The sequence below is a fragment of the Rattus norvegicus genome, chromosome Y (assembly GCF_036323735.1).
Source record: "Rattus norvegicus strain BN/NHsdMcwi chromosome Y, GRCr8, whole genome shotgun sequence".
Classification (NCBI taxonomy): domain Eukaryota; kingdom Metazoa; phylum Chordata; class Mammalia; order Rodentia; family Muridae; genus Rattus; species Rattus norvegicus.
In genome coordinates, this window is record NC_086040.1 from 1,078,721 (window position 1) to 1,098,303 (window position 19,583).

Here is a 19,583-nt window from a genome sequence, read left to right on the forward strand (position 1 = left end):
GAGTTAAGACTGTTACCTCCAAGGCCCTCCTGTATTTATACATTTATGCATTTATGAGGTAGAATGCATGTACTTTGTGGCAGGTAAGACCCATTTCCATTATCCATAAAATAAATTTTCCTGCCATAGTACTATTTGTGTTTCCTAGAGATTTGCATATGCCAAAAGGGCCACAGCTTCCGAAGAAAGGTCCACCTGAGAAAGACTTTTCAAAATAAGCAGAGTAAACTTCAATTTGACAGATACTAGGTATTCTGGTCTGAGCAGCATATAGTTGCTAGACAAAATTTGTAGGCAGTGATGTATCAAGTATTGGTTGTCCATTTAGAATTCTAAAAGTTTGTACTTGGGCAATTTTTGTCTTTTTTTATCTTCAAACACAAAAGAAAATGTGTTTGTATCATTTGGAAAATGATTGGTGCCTTTCGTCTATCGACTTGTGTTAATTCACTTTTTTCAGATGTGATGTGATGTGTATGCCTTTAATATCAGCAGAGGAAGAATCTCTGTCAGTTGGAGGCCAGCTTTGTTTACATAGTATACAACACTGGGCCAGCTAGAACTGTCTGTCTCAGAAAACAAACAAAACAAAGCAAAAACAAAACAAAATAAACAAACAAACCCAAAGCAAAACAAAACAAAAGACAACATTCTTTCAGTGACTGGAAAGATAAGTCAAAGATTAAGTGATATTGCTGTTCTTCCAACTGACGTTAGTTCAATTCCCAACACCCAGGTTCACAATCACCTTAAAACTCCTACATAGACATGGCATTCATTCACATATATGTGCACACACACACACGTCTTAAAATGTAGTTAAAATAGGAAAAGGTTTTACTGAAAACTTCCCTTACAGTCAAGAAAAACGCCTGAATATTATGTATTATTAATCAGAAATTCGGAGATGGATAAATAGCTCAAAGGTTAATAGCATGGTCTACTCCTCTAGATGATCAGATTCCAATTCCAAGCACCCGTGTGGCAGATCACAACCTTCTGAAACTTCATCGAAACCAAGCATGCAGGTGGTACACAGATACATATTCAGGAAAATCTCAAATACACATAAATTAAAAATAATCTTTTTAAAAAGCAATTTGTAGGCTTTTTTCTATTGTGTAGTAGAAGACTTCCAATTTTTATTTTAAAACATTAGTGCCAAATCCTTCAAGTTAAAAAATTCATTAAACTACCTCAAAATTGTGATTAAGCACCACATAATAAAAGACGCACAGAGGCTAGAGAGATGACTCAGTTAAAAAGACTGGCTGTTTCCATAGTACCCAGGTTCAACTCCCATTACAAGAAAACATGGCTCACAACTCCAGTTCCAGGAATTCTGCCCCTCTGCCCCCTTTCCACCTCTCATCTAGATTTTTTAGGAAGTAGGGTATGCACATGGTTCATAGACATAATCCAGACCGTGGTAATTTGAACGAAATACCCATCACAACCTAGACATTTAAACACTTATTCAATTGATAGCACTGTTTGAAGATCAATTTGTACTGCACTGTTGTAGGAAGTACGTCACAGGATAGGATTTGAGATTTCCAAGCTTCTTGGTATCACCAATGTCCTTTCTCTGCTTTCACCACTTGCTTGCTATTCACACTGTGACCTATCAGTATTTTGGCCCTTGTCACCATGCTTCCCTGCCACAATATACTCTTACGCTTGTGAAATTGTAGGTCAGTTCTATTCTCCAAATTTGTGTTAATGCACTTAGACACATACACTCCCCCGCCCCATACTCACCCTTCTTAGTGTAAGTAATTGTGCTTTAGCACAACAAAATACATAAGGAAAAAAAAACACACACACATTTTTAATTAACCCTCTAAGATTTGTGTATGTGTGTGTGTTTGTGTATATATATAAAAATCTTCATACCTGTAATTTCTGTGTTGTGAAGCACTGTGTATAAACTTGCTGCTGTACTGGATGATGTGAAGCTGTGTGGACACTATTCCAGCTATCAGAAACATTCTGGAAAAATTTTATTTTAAAAATTAGAAATAGAGAAAAAAGAAAAGAAAAGAATTAGAAATATTTATTTAAATCCATATATAACTATGTCTAATGAGACAACAATGATTATTCATTGAAATATTTTCAATATATGAACTTTTAAATACTAAAACACTATCTAAACACACATTTCCAAATAAATTTTTAAGAGGTTTACATCTTATCTATGATTGAAAATAACGTTAAAGTTGTCCACTATACAGTAAACATATTTATTTTAATGTCAATAAACAGTGGTGGTAAAACTACTTTACAGTCATAAGAAAAGCAATAAATAAATATATTAATGAATATGAATAGAATGAGCCAAAGCAACGATTATAAAGGACAAATATACTGCTTTAGACTCAGAGATTAACACAAAGAGGGCAAGTAACTACATGTATCTGCTATACACTTGTTAGAATAGTTCTTTTCTTGTAGTAGAAATGGGAAAGCTCTTATAACTTTGGTATCATAAGTATGTATAACAACAAGTACTGCTGTGGTACCTAAATAGAGTCCAATACAGGTTCAACATTTGAAGCATGAGTTTTGTAAGCCTAACAAATCAAAGAAATTAAGATTTTAAAAAGTTAAGAATATGATTCTATTTATTCTTATTTATCACTGGACAAATAAATATATAGCTTCTTTGAAAAATAGAAAACAACAAAGTTTTTTTTTTCTTTTTTCTTTTTTTCGGAGCTGGGGACCGAACCCAGGACCTTGCACTTCCTAGGCAAGCGTTCTACCACTGAGCTAAATCCCCAACCCCACAACAAAGTTTTAATAACAAACTTCTTCCCAGTAAAAATTGCTTCCAAATCATGAAGTTGCATGAAGATTTTAAACTGGTAAACCAAGTAACTTCACACCTCAAAGGGTTCCCATTTTGATCTAAAAACTACTTTACAGTTAATTGTTTTAATTTAAATATTTTAACATTTTAGAGAATCTAATCCACTATTTAGTAAGTTTTTGATTATTATAGATTGGAAAGAAAAAAACCTTAAAAGCTGGGCACCTACAGAAGATAACTTCTCACCTGCTGTGCTGTGTTCATGGCACCCTGCCTGGAGGTAAGCTCTGCGGGGATTGGTAGGCTCCATGCCTCCTCAATACTAGGAAGTAATTTAGTTTTATTCTGTAGACTACTTTGTGGAAGGTTACACAACTGAGCCTAGGAAAAATTATGTAAAAAGCAAATTTAACACAAGCCTATTTAAGTAATATAAAGTCCACTAAATCTTCCTCAATGTTATAGGTAATTAATTCTTACAGGACTGTAACTGTAAATTGAGGGATTTGGAAAAATATCTAAGTCTAAAGAAAGTAACTGATATATATTTAAGAGAATCAGAACACAGCTATCCTCACACTTTTCAAGTTGTACTTCCCATGAATTTTCAACCAAACATGAAAATCAGAGTTCATGTTCTTTTTTCCTGAAATTATGACAACTTTAGAATGATAATAATATTGAAGTGCCTAATAAAAATGTACAGCATGTAAACTGATATACATTACTATCGTATCAAGTGAAAAAATGTTTTAAATTCTACTTATCTTACAAGAATTAAAAGTAACACTTACAAGAATTAAAAGTAACAAAGATACTAACTAGTATGAAACAACTTAACATCCAAAAACAAATAATGGGGCTGTTGTGATGCCTCAGTAAGAAACTTGAGATCCTGAATTTAATTCCCAAGGCCAATAGGAAAAAAATAGTGAACTGACTCCTATAAACTGTACTTTGTCTTCCAAATTAGTCCATGATACACATATGAACACCCAGATAAAACGAATATAACTAAAAGAAAAAAATCATTTTAAGACTTTTCAGTTATCATACATGATTACCTGTAAAAACTTAATTCTTGATATAAGCACAGAGGTGTTACTACAGCTTTTGCTCCGAGTTGCATTTAAGTAGCATTTAATGGCGTCCTGGGTTTGGTTGCAGGATTCATAAAGAATACCTAAGTCCATCCAGGCTGCTGCATGTCCATGATCTAACTGTACAGCACATATATAAGCTTGCAAGGCATCCATAGGTTGATTTTGCTGTTGATAAAGCACACTGGAAAGAAAAATAATGAGTTTTTCAGTTGGTTTCATTGCTTTGTTGTTTTTAATAGATGAATTAGGTAATGTAGATAGAGATGGCTCCAGGGATGAAAGAAATTGTTACTCTTGCAGAGGACCAGAATTTGGTTCCTAGTAAACATGTGACAGCTTAGACAGAACTGTTTATAATTCCAGTTCTGGGGAATTCAACACCATCTTCTAGCCGCCACAGGCATGTGCAATTTTATTGTATAAATACATACAGTCAAGGAGGCAGGTGTACACAACACACATGTTAAATACATAAATCAATAAATTTAATAAATCAATACATCAACAAATCTTTCTTTAACAAAAAAACAATGGTTGTTATTGCACAGAACACAGCTTTGATTCCCAGCACCTGCATGGTAGCTCAAAACCATCTATCTCTAACTCCAATTCCAGGAGATCTAACATCTTTTCCTGTCTTCTATGGGCACCAATCAATCCATATAGTATAATAATATACATACAAGGAACACACACACACACACACACACACACACACACACACACACACACTCACTAGTTAAAATAATCTTTATATCAACTGTAAAAATTATGTATTTGTTTGTGCGTTGCAGAACAGAGAAAGATAGACTTACCCTATTGAACACCATGTGTCTGCACTTGCTTCTGATTTATCAATGGATTGCCTATAAGATACAAAGGCATCCTGAACTTTCCCAATACACGAGTAACACCTAAAAAGGGAATACACAGTTATAAATAAAATCTTACCAATGTGTAACTTATTTGCCAAATCATAAAGGGGAAAAGATTACAATCTCTTATGACTACATAACATTACATAGATGTAGGTTTACATAAGAATTCTGATATATAATATTCTTCAATTGTTATTAAGTGACCTGGTAACACATGGTATTAATGAACGCCATTGAAAATTAGGCTATTTTCCTCAATATTGTTATTTTAAGGACTAAACACATTGTTATTAATAAATGGCAGTTAAAGATTGGCTATTTTCCTCAATGTTGTTATTTTAAGGGCTAAACATACAAACCCATACTTAAGTAGCTGCACAAGGTTTTCCACAACATTACAATAGTTTAAATCTACATGAAAATTACCTGTTCAGAATTTGATAATGAATTCAATTTTACCTTTTGAAATTAACTGAAAGCAATCAAACACTTTTTTTTATGTTACTTCTTCAGAAAAAATAGCAAGTTTATCATTATCAAATTACAGTGCTTTATTTTTAACTTTATGGTCATATACTTATTATCTGTAAAAGAAAGGGAAAATAAACAGACCCAAACTCTAAGAAGTGCAAATGACTAGTGAGTGACAGAAACCAACAAAATCATAGAAGAAAACTTCTCTAACCTAAAGAAAGAGATGCCCATAAACATACAAAAAAGAAGCTTACAGAACTCCAAATAGACTGGACCAGAAAAGAAATTCCTTCTGTCACATAATAGTCAAAACACCAAATGCAGAAAACAAAGAAAGAATATTAAAAGAAGTAAAGGACGGTTGGGGATTTAGCTCAGTGGTAGAGCGCTTGCCTAGCAAGCGTAAGGCCCTGGATTTGGTCCCCAGCTCCGAAAAAAAGAAAAAAAAAAATGAAGTACGGGAAAAAGGTCAAGTGACACATAAAGGTAGACCAATAATAAGAATTATAACAGACTTCTCACCACAGACTATGAAAGCCATCATGAGCATATGTTATACAGACCCTAAGAGAACACAAATTCCAGCCAGGTTACTGTATCCAGCAAAACTCTTAATTAACATATATGGAGAAACCAAGATATTCCATTACAAAACCAAATTTACATAATATCTTTCTACAAATCCAGTCCTACAAAGGATAATAAATGGTAAAGCCCAACATAAGGAGGGAAACTATACCCAAGAAAAAGAAAAATAATCTCCTTGCAATGAAACCAAAAGAAGACAAATTCCACCTATAACAATGAAAATAACAAGAAGCAACAATCACTATTCCTTAATATCTCTCAACATCAATGGACTAAATTCACCTATAAAAAGACATAGACTAACAGACAGGGTACATAAAAAGGACCCCGCATTTTGCTGAATACAGGAAACACACATCAAAGACAAAGACAGTACCGCAGAGTAAAAGAACTTTCCAAGCAAAGGGTCAGAAGAAACAAGCTGAAGTAGCCATTCTAATACCGAATAAAATCAACTTTCAAACAAAAGTCATCAAAAAAGATAAGGAAGGATACTTCATATTCATCAAAGGAAAAACCGGCCAAGATGAACTCTCAATCCTAAATATCTATACTCCAAATACAAGGGCACCTACATTCATAAAAGAAACCGTACTAGGGCTCAAAGCACACATTGTACCTCACACAATAATAGTAGATTTCAATATCCCACTCTCATCAACGGACAGATCATGGAAACAGAAATTTAGCAAAGACATAGAGAAACTAACAGAAGTTATGAACCAAATGGACCTAACAGATATTTAAAGACCATTCCATCCTAAAACAAAAGGATATATGATCATCTCAGTACTTCATGGTACCTTCTCCAAAACTGACCATGTGACAGGTCAGTCACAAAACAGGCCTCAACAGATACAGAAAGATAGAAATAATCCTGTGCAATCTACCAGATCACCTCAGACTAAGGCTGGTTGGTCTTTGATAACAAAAACAACAGAACGCCCACATATACATGGAAGTTGAACAATGCTCTCCTAGACGATAACTTCATCAAGGAAGAAACAAAGAAAGAAATTAAAGAATTCTTACAATTTAATTAAAATGAAGGCACAACATACCCAAACTTATGGGACACAATGAAACCTGTGCTAAGGGGAAAATTCATAGCTCTGAGTACCTGCAAAAAGAAACAGGAAAGAGCATACATCAGCAGCTGGACAGCCCACCTAAAAGCTCTAGAACAAAAAGAAGCAAATACGGCCGGGAGGAGTAGAAGGCAGGAAATAATCAAACTCAGGGCTGAAATCAACCAAGTTGAAGCAAAAAGGACTATTAACAGAATCAACAAAATTAGGAGCTGGTTATTTGAGAAAATCAACGAGACAGACTCTTAGCCAGATTAATCAGAGGGTACAAAATCAGAAATGAAAAGGGAGATATAACAACGAAACCTTAAGAAATTAAAAAAAAAAACCATCATATCCTATTACAAAAGCTTATAGTCAACAAATCTGGAAAATCTGGAGGAAATGGACAATTTTCTAGACAGATGCCGGGTACAAAAAGTTAAATCAAGAACAAATAAACTATCTAAAAAACCCCATAACTCCTAAAGATATGGAAGCAGTTATTAAAAGTCTCCCAACCAAAAAGAGCCCAGGTCCAGACGGGTTCAGTGCAGAATTCTATCAGACCTTCATAGTAGACCTCATACCAACACTGTCCAAACCACTCCACAAAATTGAAACAGCTGCATCACTATCAAATTCCTTCTATGAAGCCACAATTTCTCTTATACCTAAACCACACAAAGACCCAACAAAAAAAGAGAACTTCAGACCAATTTCCCTTATGAATATCGATGCAAAAATACTCAATAAAATTCTGGCAAACCGAATTGAAGACATATCAAAATGATCATCCACCATGATCAAGTAGGCTTCATCCCAGGCATTCAGGGATGGTTTAATATACAGAAAACCATCAACATGATCCATTATATAAACAAACTGAAAGAACAAAACTACATGATCATTTCATTAGATGCTGAGAAAGCATTTGACAAAATTCAGCACACGTTCATGATAAAAGTCCTGGAAAGAATAGGAATTCAAGGCCCATACCTAAACATAGTAAAAGCCATATACAGCAATCCAGTTGCTAACATTAAACTAAATGGAGAGAAACGTGAAGCAATCCCACTAAAATCAGAGACTAGACAAAGCTGCTCACTCTCTCCCTACTTATTCAATATAGTTCTTGAAGTTCTAGCCAGAGCAATCAGACAACAAAAGGAGGTCAAGGGGATACAGATCGGAAAAGATGAAGTCAAAATATCACTATTTGCAGATGATATGATAGTATATTTAAGTGATCCCAAAAGTTCCACCGGAGAACTACTAAAGCTGACAGACAACTTCAGCAAAGTGGCTGGGTATAAAATTAACTCAAATAAATCAGTAGCCTTCCTCTACACAAAAGAGAAACAAGCTGAGAAAGAAATTAGGGAAATGACACCCTTCATAATAGACCCAAATAATATAAAATACCTCAGTGTGATTTTAACCAAGCAAGTAAAAGATCTGTACAATAAGAACTTCAAGTCTCTGAAGAAAGAAATTGAAGAAGACCTCAGAAGATGGAAAGATCTCCCATGCTCATGGATTGGCAGGATTAATATAGTAAAAATGGCCATTTTACCAAAAGCGATCTACAGATTCAATGCAATCCCCTTCAAAATACCAATCCAATTCTTCAAAAAGTTAGACAGAACAATTTGCAAATTCATCTGCAATAACAAAAAACCCAGGATAGCTAAAACTATCCTCAACAATAAAAGGACTTCTGGGGGAATCACTATCCCTGAACTCAAGCAGTATTACAGAGCAGTAGTGATAAAAACTTCATGGTATTGGTACAGAGACAGACAGATAGACCAATGGAATAGAATTGAAGACCCAGAAATGAACCCACATACCTATGGTCACTTGAGTGTTTGACAAAAGAGCCAAAACCATCCAATGGAAAAAAGATAGCATGTTCAGCAAATGGTGCTGGTTCAACTGGAGGTCAACATGCAGAAGAATGCAAATCGATCCATGCTTATCACCCTGTACAAAGCTTAAGGCCAAGTGCATCAAGGACGTCCACATCAAACCTGATACACTCAAACTAATAGAAGAAAAAGTGGGGAAGCATCTCGAACACATGGGCACCGGAAAAAATTTCCTGAACAAAACACCAACGGCTTATGCTCTAAGATCAAGAATTGACAATGGGATCTCATAAAACTGCAAAGCTTCTGTAAGGCAAAGGACACTGTGGTTAGGACAAACTGGCAACCAACAGATTGGGAAAAGATCTTTACCAATGCTACAACAGATACTGGGCTTATATACAAAATATACAAAGAATTCAAGAAGTTAGACCAGAGGGAGACAAATAACCCAATTAAAAAATGGAGTTCAACTCCTCCATTGTTGGTGGGATTGCAGACTGGTACAACCATTCTGGAAATCAGTCTGGAGGTTCCTCAGAAAATTGGACATTGAACTACCTGAGGACCCAGCTATACCTCTCTTGGGCATATACCCAAAAGATGCCCCAACATATAACAAAGACACGTGCTCCCCTATGTTCATAGCAGCCTTATTTATAATAGCCAGAAGCTGGAAAGAACCCAGATGCCCTTCAACATAGGAATGGATACAGAAAATGTGGTACATCTACACAATGGAATATTACTCAGCTATCAAAAACAATGACTTTATGAAATTCATAGGCAAATGGATGGAACTGGAAAATATCATCCTGAGTGAGGTAACCCAATCACAGAAAAACACACATGGTATGCACTCATTGATAAGTGGCTATTAGCCCAAATACTCAAATTACTTTAGATGTACAGAACACATGAAACTTAAGAAGGATGACCAAAATGTGGATGCTTCACTCCTTCTTTAAAAGGGGAACAAGAATACTCTTGGCAGGGAATAGGGAGGCAAAGTTTAGAACAGACACAGAAGGAACACCCATTCAGAGCCTGCCCCACATGTGGCCCATACATATACAGTTACCCAATTAGATAAGAAGGATGAAGCAAAGAAGTGCAGGCTGACAGGTACCAGATGTAGATCTCTCCTGAGAGACACAGCCAGAATACAGCAAATACATATGTGAATGCCAGCAGCAAACCACTGAGCTGAGAATAGGTCCCCCGTTGAAGGAATCAGAGAAAGAACTGGAAGAGCTTGAAGGGGCTCAAGACCCCACATGAACAACAATCCAAGCAATCAGAGCTTCCAGGGACTAAGCCACTACCTAAAGACTATACATGGACTGACCCTGGGCTCTGACCCCATAGGTAGCAATGAATAGCCTGGTAAGATCACCGGTGGAAGGGGAAGCCCTTGGTCCTGCTAAGACTGAACCCCCAGTGAACGTGATTTTTGGGGGGAGGGAGGAAATGGGGGATGTTGGTCCCGAAACCAGTAAAGGGAATAACAATCGAAATGTAAACAAGAAATACTCAAGTTAATAAAGAAAAAAAAAAAAGAACTTCAAGTCTCTAAAGAAAGAAACTGAAGAAGATCTCAGAAGATGGAAAGATCTCCCATGCTTATGGATTGGCAGAAATAATACTGAAAAAAAATGGCCATTTTGCCAAAAGCAATCTATAGATTCAATGCAATCCCCATCAAAATTCCTACTCAATTCTTTATAGAGATAGAAAGAGCAATTTGATAATTCATTCGGATTAACAAAAAACCCAGGATAGCTAAAACTATTCTTAACAATATAAGGACTTCTGGGAGACTTACCATACCTGACCTCAAGCAGTATTACAGAACAATAGTGATAAAAACTGCATGATATTGGTATAGAGACAGGCAGATAGATCAGTGGAACAGAGTTTAAGAACCAGAAATAATCCCACACACCTATAATCACTTGATCTTTGACAAAGGGGTAAAACCATCCAATCGAAGAATGACGGCATTTCCAACAAATGGTTCTGGTTCAACTGGAAGTCAGCATGTAGAAGAATGCAAATTGATCCATTTTTATCTCCCTGTACAAAGCTTAAGTCCAAGTGGATCAAGGACCTCCATATCAAAACCAGATACTCAACCTAATAGAAGAAAAAGTGGGAAGAGCCTTGAACACATGGGCACTGGGGAAATTTTCCTGAACAAAACACCAATGGCCTATGCTGTAAGGATCAACAAATGGGATCTCATAAAACTGCAAAGCTTCTGTAAGGCAAAAGACAGTGTCATTAGGACAAAACGGCAACCAACAGATTAGGAAAAAATTTTTACCAATCCTACATCTGACAAAGGGCTTACATCCAATATATATATACAAAGAACTCAAGAAGGTAGACCACAGGGAGACAAATAACCCTATTAAAAATGGAGTACAGAGCTAACCAAAGAATTCACAGCTGAGGAATGCTGAATGGCTGAGAAACACCTAAAGAAATGTTCAACATCTTTAGTCATAAGGGAAATGCAAATCAAAACAACCCTGGGATTCCATCTCACACCAGTGAGAATGGCTAATGGATCCTACAGTCTTATTAAGCAGGCGGAACAAAATAATCTCTGCAAGAAGAGGGAGTGCACAGGGGGAGGGAAAAGAGGGCCAGTTCAGATATGGGAGGAAAGAGGGGAGAAGTATAGATGATTAGGAATTTGAAAAGAGAGAAGCAGTGGGGAAAGGGGAACTAGGAGCAGACATTAGAAAGTCTCAGATGCCAGGGATCCAAGTGGTTTCCAGGACCCAAAAGGGAGGACGTTAGGTGAAATATTCAACAAAGGGGACATAGAATCTGTAGAGATCATATCCATTGGAGAGGCACAGCAACCAGTTGAGGGATGGGACCACTCACCCAACCCAAAAATATTAATCTGAAATTCCTCCTATGAAAAGGAAATGCAGTGACAAAGAGTGGAGCAGAGACTTTAGGAAAGACCATCCACAAACTGCCATACCATCTGCTGACACCAAATCCAAACACTATTGCTGATGCCAAGAAATACTGACAGCCTGATATAGCTGTCTCTTGAGAGGCTCTTTCAGAACCTGACCAATACAGAGGTGGTTGCTCTCAGTCAACCACTGAACTAAGCATGGGGGACTCCAATGGAGGAGTTAGGGCAAGGACTGAAGGAGCTGTAAGGATTTGTAATACCATAGGGAGAACAACAATATCAACCAACCAGACCCCACCAGGCCTACCAGGGACTAAACCATTAACCAAAGAGTACACATGGAGGGATCTGTGGTTCCAGATACATCCATACATACACACACACACACACACACACACACACACATACATACATACATACATACATACACACACACACACACATATGGGGGAGGAGAGAGAGAGAGAGAGAGAGAGAGAGAGAGAGAGAGAGAGAGAGAGAGTGAGTAGAGGAAGGCCTTGTCTGGCATCTGTTGGAAAGAATCCCCTTGGTGTTGTTGAGGCTGGATGACTCAGTATAGGGGAAGGCAAGGGCACTCAGGCAGGAGTGGGTATGAAGGTAGGGGAGCATCCTCATAGAGGCAGTGGGTAGGAAAAGTGATAGGGAGTTTGTGGAGGGGAAAACATTTGAAATGTTAATAAATAACAACAACAACAAAAAAAAAGACAAGAAAAAAAGAAAAACAACAGTTTTGACATAAAACAGAAACATTAATCACTATAGATAGATATAGATCTCAACGTGTACTATAAGACAAATAGTATCTGACATTAAAATGGTTTATCATTTACATCCACTAGAGTATAATAGGCAATACAACTGGGGTATAAATTTGTATAATATTTTTTATTTAAATGTATTTTTAAAAAAGATTATGTTCAAGTCAGTAAATGGCTTCAACGACACTTTCCAACTATGACATTCAGACTAGATGCATACAGTAATTGCTGTTCCTAGATTATCACCTATTACCAACTTTGCTTAATCATCACATATACAAGGCTTCTTTTATAAAGAACTGAGTGGACTTCATTGTTCTAATAAAATACCAGCCTTTCCTTTGGTTTACAAATAAGGCTACTTCAGCCTGTACATATTTGTAAAAGTTCCTAAGTGCAATTCTATTTTTTACTATAATTTTTTACTTATTTCAGGTAGTCATCTTCATAATAACATTTGATTATCAAGTCTAAGAAAAAATATGAGTTCAATAACTAAATATTTTTAATATAAACCCCCTAAGTACCTCTAGGATAATCTCACATGATATAATCTGCAGAGTAACCCAAATCTTGGCTTTTCTCTGAAAAAAGTTACTATATAAACACAAAAAATAGTAACTACACAATTTCAAAAACCAAGGACACTCTTAAAAAGTCAGGAATACTATAAGTTATAAATTCCATGATAATGTTTCTTACAAACCATCAACAATAACCAAATAACTTTTGAACAAGAAATTATCTAGTATTAATTTATCTCATACATAGTTTACTTGATTTAAAGGAAAATAAAGTAAGACAAAAACTAAAATTTATTTGAAATTTAAAAAATGACTAACCCAATCTATTGGAAACAGATTATCTGACTAAGAAAATGTGAGAAATAGTATAATTCAAACATATTAGTTTTGTTAAGAGATCAAATCTTATCTAAAACAATGAAAATTATTTGACAGCTCCAGCCATTTAAATAGGCTAGCAATGATTCTACAAACTGTCAATAGCAAAGTCAAAAATGCTTAGTTTTTAGTCTAATTTTTCACACTAAAATGCAATAAAGGCACAATAGTACTCAACATGGCAAGATATCTCTTATCCCTTAAGATTCAATAGTGAAACTCATATATTGGTATATATATATATATATATATATATATATATATATATATATACACACACATACATACCACACACACAGACACAGACACACAGACACAGACACAGACACACGCACACACACACACACACAAATCACATAATACAGAGATCAACAGACTATAGGGAGCATAGTCCTAATGGATATATATCTTCAACACAACTCTTATATGTAAGACCCAGGAATGCTGCAGAAAAGGATACAAAGATTATAAAACACAAAATCTTGGCTTCTGATTTGGCTAATTAAACAAGGCAAGAACAATAGTAATAAGTTCATACAAACATGAAGGGAAGAAAAAATCTAGTAGCCAAGGGCTTTTTCACCCATGTTCCAGTTCTCCAATAATGACTTTGAAGTTTATGTACAATAACCAAACCACAAGGTTTTGGCTTGTTTCCTGACTATCTTGTAACTTATATAACCTAGTTACTCTATTCTTTGTCTGACACATGGATAGCCAGTTACCTGTCTTAGTTACCTCTCTCTCATATATCCTACTACCTCAGAGTCCAAGTTGTGAAACCTTCTGTACCTGACTACATATAGAGTTCCTCCTGTCTCTCTACTGGAACCCCCACCTTCTACTTCCTGTCTTTTGCTAATTACCATCCACATTCTGTTGACAAGTAATGCCTCTATACAGTACACAAAAGATTATCCCTACAAAATCTTACCACACTATTCCTAGACAAAGAACAACAAACAAATTACTACAGAGAAAGGGAGAAACAAGGTTGTAATTGATCATCCAATGGAAAGTGGGCAGCCCCACTCTCTCCCTACTTATTCAATATAGTTCTTGAAGTTCTAGCCAGAGCAATCAGACAACAAAAGGAGATCAAAGGGATACAGATCGGAAAAGAAGAGGTCAAAATATCACTATTTGCAGATGACATGATAGTATATTTAAGTGATCCCAAAAGTTCCACCAGAGAACTACTAAAGCTGATAAACAACTTCAGCAAAGTGGCTGGGTATAAAATTAACTCAAATAAATCAGTTGCCTTCCTCTATACAAAAGAGAAACAAGCCGAGAAAGAAATTAGGGAAACGACACCCTTCATAATAGACCCAAATAATATAAAGTACCTCGGTGTGACTTTAACCAAGCAAGTAAAAGATCTGTACAATAAGAACTTCAAGACACTGAGGAAAGAAATTGAAGAAGACCTCAGAAGATGGAAAGATCTCCCATGCTCATGGATTGGCAGGATTAATATAGTAAAAATGGCCATTTTACCAAAAGCAATCTACAGATTCAATGCAATCCCCATCAAAATACCAATCCAATTCTTCAAAGAGTTAGACAGAACAATTTGCAAATTCATCTGGAATAACAAAAAACCCAGGATAGCTAAAGCTATCCTCAACAATAAAAGGACTTCAGGGGGAATCACTATCCCTGAACTCAAGCAGTATTACAGAGCAATAGTGATAAAAACTGCATGGTATTGGTACAGAGACAGACAGATAGACCAATGGAATAGAATTGAAGACCCAGAAATGAACCCACACACCTATGGTCACTTGATTTTTGACAAAGGAGCCAAAACCATCCAATGGAAAAAAGATAGCATTTTCAGCAAATGGTGCTGGTTCAACTGGAGGGCAACATGTAGAAGAATGCAGATCGATCCATGCTTATCACCCTGTACAAAGCTTAAGTCCAAGTGGATCAAGGACCTCCACATCAAACCAGACACACTCAAACTAATAGAAAAAAAACTAGGGAAGCATCTGGAACACATGGGTACTGGAAAAAATTTCCTGAACAAAACACCAATGGCTTATGCTCTAAGATCAAGAATCGACAAATGGGATCTCATAAAACTGCAAAGCTTCTGTAAGGCAAAGGACACTGTGGTTAGGACAAAACGGCAACCAACAGATTGGGAAAAGATCTTTACCAATCCTACAACAGATAGAGGCCTTATATCCAAAATATACAAAGAACTCAAGAAGTTAGACCGCAGGGAGACAAATAACCCTATTAAAAAATGGGGTTCAGAGCTAAACAAAGAATTCACAGCTGAGGAATGCCGAATGGCTGAGAAACACCTTTAGTCATAAGGGAAATGCAAATCAAAACAACCCTGAGATTTCACCTCACACCAGTGCGATTGGCTAAGATCAAAAACTCAGGTGACAGCAGATGCTGGCGAGGATGTGGAGAAAGAGGAACACTCCTCCATTGTTGGTGGGATTGCAGACTGGTAAAACCATTCTGGAAATCAGTCTGGAGGTTCCTCAGAAAATTGGACATTGAACTGCCTGAGGATCCAGCTATACCTCTCTTGGGCATATACCCAAAAGATGCCTCAACATATAAAAGAGACACGTGCTCCACTATGTTCATCGCAGCCTTATTTATAATAGCCAGAAAATGGAAAGAACCCAGATGCCCTTCAACAGAGGAATGGATACAGAAAATGTGGTACATCTACACAATGGAATATTACTCAGCTATCAAAAACAACGAGTTTATGAAATTCGTAGGCAAAGGGTTGGAACTGGAAAATATCATCCTGAGTGAGCTAACCCAATCACAGAAAGACATACATGGTATGCACTCATTGATAAGTGGCTATTAGCCCAAATGCTTGAATTACCCTAGATCCCTAGAACAAACGAAACTCAAGACGGATGATCAAATGTGAATGCTTCACTCCTTCTTTAAATGAGGAAAAAGAATACCCTTGGCAGGGAAGGGAGAGGCAAAGATTAAAACAGAGACTGAAGGAACACCCATTCAGAGCCTGCCCCACATTTGGCCCATACATATACAGCCACCCAATTAGACAAGATGGATGAAGCAAAGAAGTGCAGACCGACAGGAGCCGGATGTAGATCGCTCCTGAGAGACACAGCCAGAATACAGCAAATACAGAGGCGAATGCCAGCAGCAAACCACTGAACTGAGAATAGGTCCCCTATTGAAGGAATCAGAGAAAGAACTGTAAGAGCTTGAAGGGGCTCGAGACCCCAAAAGTACAACAATGCCAAGCAACCAGAGCTTCCAGGGACTAAGCCACTACCTAAAGACTATACATGGACTGACCCTGGACTCTGACCTCATAGGTAGCAATGAATATCCTAGTAAGAGCACCAGTGGAAGGGGAAGCCCTGGGTCCTGCTAAGACTGAACCCCCAGTGAACTAGTTTATGGGGGGAGGGCGGCAATGGGGGGAGGGTTGGGAGGGGAACACCCATAAGGAAGGGGAGGGGGGGAGGGGGATGTTTGCCCGGAAACCGGGAAAGGGAATAACACTCGAAATGTATATAAGAAATACTCAAGTTAATAAAAAAAAAAAAAAAAAAAAGTGGGCAGCCCTAAATTCATATGAATAAAAATGAATGTCCATTTCTCCAATCAAGTACATATATACATCTATGAATGTATGTATGTATGTGTATGTATGTATGTGTATGTATGTATGTATATATGTATGTATATCACACTAAGGAAGGACTAGAAAGCATCAATCTGAGGGATAATGAGGCATGTAATTTGGAAAGACTGGAGAGAAGGAATGTGGAAGATGATGAATGGAGAAAAGGTAAATGATATAATTACACTTAAATTTTAAAACATTGATTCTAAATGCTTAAAGAAAAAAAATTATACAAATATAAACATCTAACAAGGGAATTGGACATAGACATTCACAGCTTTAATCCCAGCATTCTAGAGACAAAAGCAGATAGATTTTTGAGAGTTTAATGCCTGCCTGACCTACACAACCAGTTGCAGGGAAAAAAGAGCTACAAAGTTAACCACAGTCTCAAAAATAAAAGAAAAAAACCTATTTGGGAAATTTAATTTATATCAATGTCAACATTAAATATTTAGTCTTTACAATGCTCAAACTAAATCATAAGAAAAAAAGCCAATTTTCTATATTCTTTTTAATTTTAACATAAGTTTAAAATTTTCCTTCTTTTAATAAACCTATATTATTTAGTGTGTTTGTGTGTAAAGGTGCACATCTGCATGCCATGTAGCATGTGTGAAACTCAGAAGATAACTTTCATGTATTGGTTCTTTCTCTTTTCCTCAATCAGAGCCCAAGGATTAAACACCAATTCTCAGGCTGAATAACAAAGTGTTTTTACACTGTGAGCCATCTTGCCAGACTTAATTTATTTATAATTAAAGATTTCAAGTCGTACATTAATTTGTTATCTTTAACTAATATATTCTCTAATTAGTATGTAAAAGAAAAAAATCACAAAAGTAGTTAATAGTAATTTTCCATGTAGGTGAACTATTCGTTAGAAATGACTAATATGAATTTTTACTACAAAAATATATAAATCAATTTCTAGAATTTAAAAGAAATATTGTTTCACCACTAAATTAGAAACTATCAAATAACTCAAGAAAGAATATGGTGGGCTGGAGAGATGGCTCAGCGGTTAAGAGCACTGACGGCTCTTCCATAGGTCCTGAGTTCAACTCCCAGCAACCACATGATGGCTCATGACCATCTGTAATGGAATCCAATGCCCTCTTCTGGTGTATGTGAAGACAGCTACAGTGTAACTCATACATAGAATAAAATAAATTAAAAAAAAAAAGAGTATGGTAATATGAAAATAAAATCTAATGAACAAAATAAAAATACTTCAAAGAAAAGAAATCATTACTTATTCCTTCTCACCTCTTAGTAGTTATTATAGTTGAAATTAAAACATCACTAAGTATAATATTAGATAAACCAATTTCTAAGTGTATATAAACTATAGACAGTCTAAGAATCTGACCTTACCTTCCAAGGAAATACCAAGATTGGCCAGAATTAGGATCTTCCTCCAATGACTTTTGAAGATACTGAATGGCATATCTTTCTTTGGTGGTATTGTCTCCTACTAGATCCATATTATGGTGCATCCAACCTATAATTTACAAATTACAATTATTGCCAGATGTGTCTTTAATTCCATCATTCAAAAGGCAGAGGCAAGGGTATTTCTTTAAGTACAGAGATAGCCTTGTCTACATAGTGAGTTCCAGGTTAGCCAGTGCTACTCAGTGAGACCCTACAAGAAAAAAAAATAATAATGTACCCAACAGGCAAGGGTTTTCCTGAAGTATACAATGAAGAAAACAAATATTAAATTTTACTTGTGATTCTACTCTTTCCAAAACCAAAAAAGTATAGAACAGACTGTCAAAAAGTTCATTTTACCCAAAAATGATATTCAAAGCAATTAAAGAAACTGTTTAAAACAGATAATATAACTGGTACAAAACGTATTAAACACAGCTGGATGATCTAGAAAAGTCATGTAAAAGAAGAGAACTCTGCAAAGTTGTTCTTTTACCATATAGGCACTGTAACAAGCATGTGAACACATACATACATTACCTACTCACAAAAATTAAATGCTTTCTTAAAAAGCAAGTACCATAAATTAAATTTTAAAAAATATACAAGAGGTTCAACATTTTACTGTCACTAACTCAATACAGAATATCTTTAATCAAAGTAAGACTCAAACAAAAGAATGCTTTTATTTGTATTGAGGAAACCTATCAACAGTGACAAAAAAAAAGATTAATGTTATTTAGCAGATCAGTTAAAACTTTTAAACAACCTGTTCAAACTGAATATGAAAACTTTCTTTTGTCTAAGACTGTAAAACTTCTTGAAGAAAATAATTAGATACTCTGTAATTTTTGAGCAATGTTTTAAAACTGAGTATACTATTTAATGATAGTAGATGAAACTGTATACTTAAATAGTTGTGTAAATTCCATTACTCCAATCAACTCTTAAAACAGAAAGATAGGAAAAATGAAGCATAAGAGAGTATTCAAGCCCTGTCATCCTATGGTTTAGTAGTAGGAGATACTAGTGAAAACTTAAAAGAAAAAGCCACATTAAAGAATTGTATTTATAAG

The 19,583-nt window shown here is 35.9% G+C and overlaps 1 protein-coding gene across 18 annotated transcripts in view; it reads right to left on the bottom strand.

Annotated features, from left to right (window-relative positions):
* Positions 1-19,583, bottom strand: part of Uty (ubiquitously transcribed tetratricopeptide repeat containing, Y-linked) — a 160,383-nt gene that overhangs the window by 60,610 nt on the left and 80,190 nt on the right. For 14 of the 18 annotated variants that reach the window (XR_005498739.2, NM_001419831.1, NM_001419832.1 and 11 more), the window contains 5 exons: positions 18,448-18,574; positions 4,734-4,832; positions 3,880-4,099; positions 3,062-3,196; positions 1,897-1,992 (listed from right to left, as the gene is read on the bottom strand). Coding sequence is in view for 17 of the 18 variants with exons in the window: in NM_001419831.1 (NP_001406760.1) it covers positions 1,897-1,992; positions 3,062-3,196; positions 3,880-4,099; positions 4,734-4,832; positions 18,448-18,574 (677 nt within the window). In the remaining variant the exon portion in view is untranslated. Of the gene's footprint in view, positions 1-1,896; positions 1,993-3,061; positions 3,197-3,879; positions 4,100-4,733; positions 4,833-10,741; positions 10,897-18,447; positions 18,575-19,583 lie in introns of those variants that run through there. The other 4 variants (XM_039100676.2, XM_039100677.2, XM_039100678.2 and 1 more) reach the window with 2 other exon arrangements.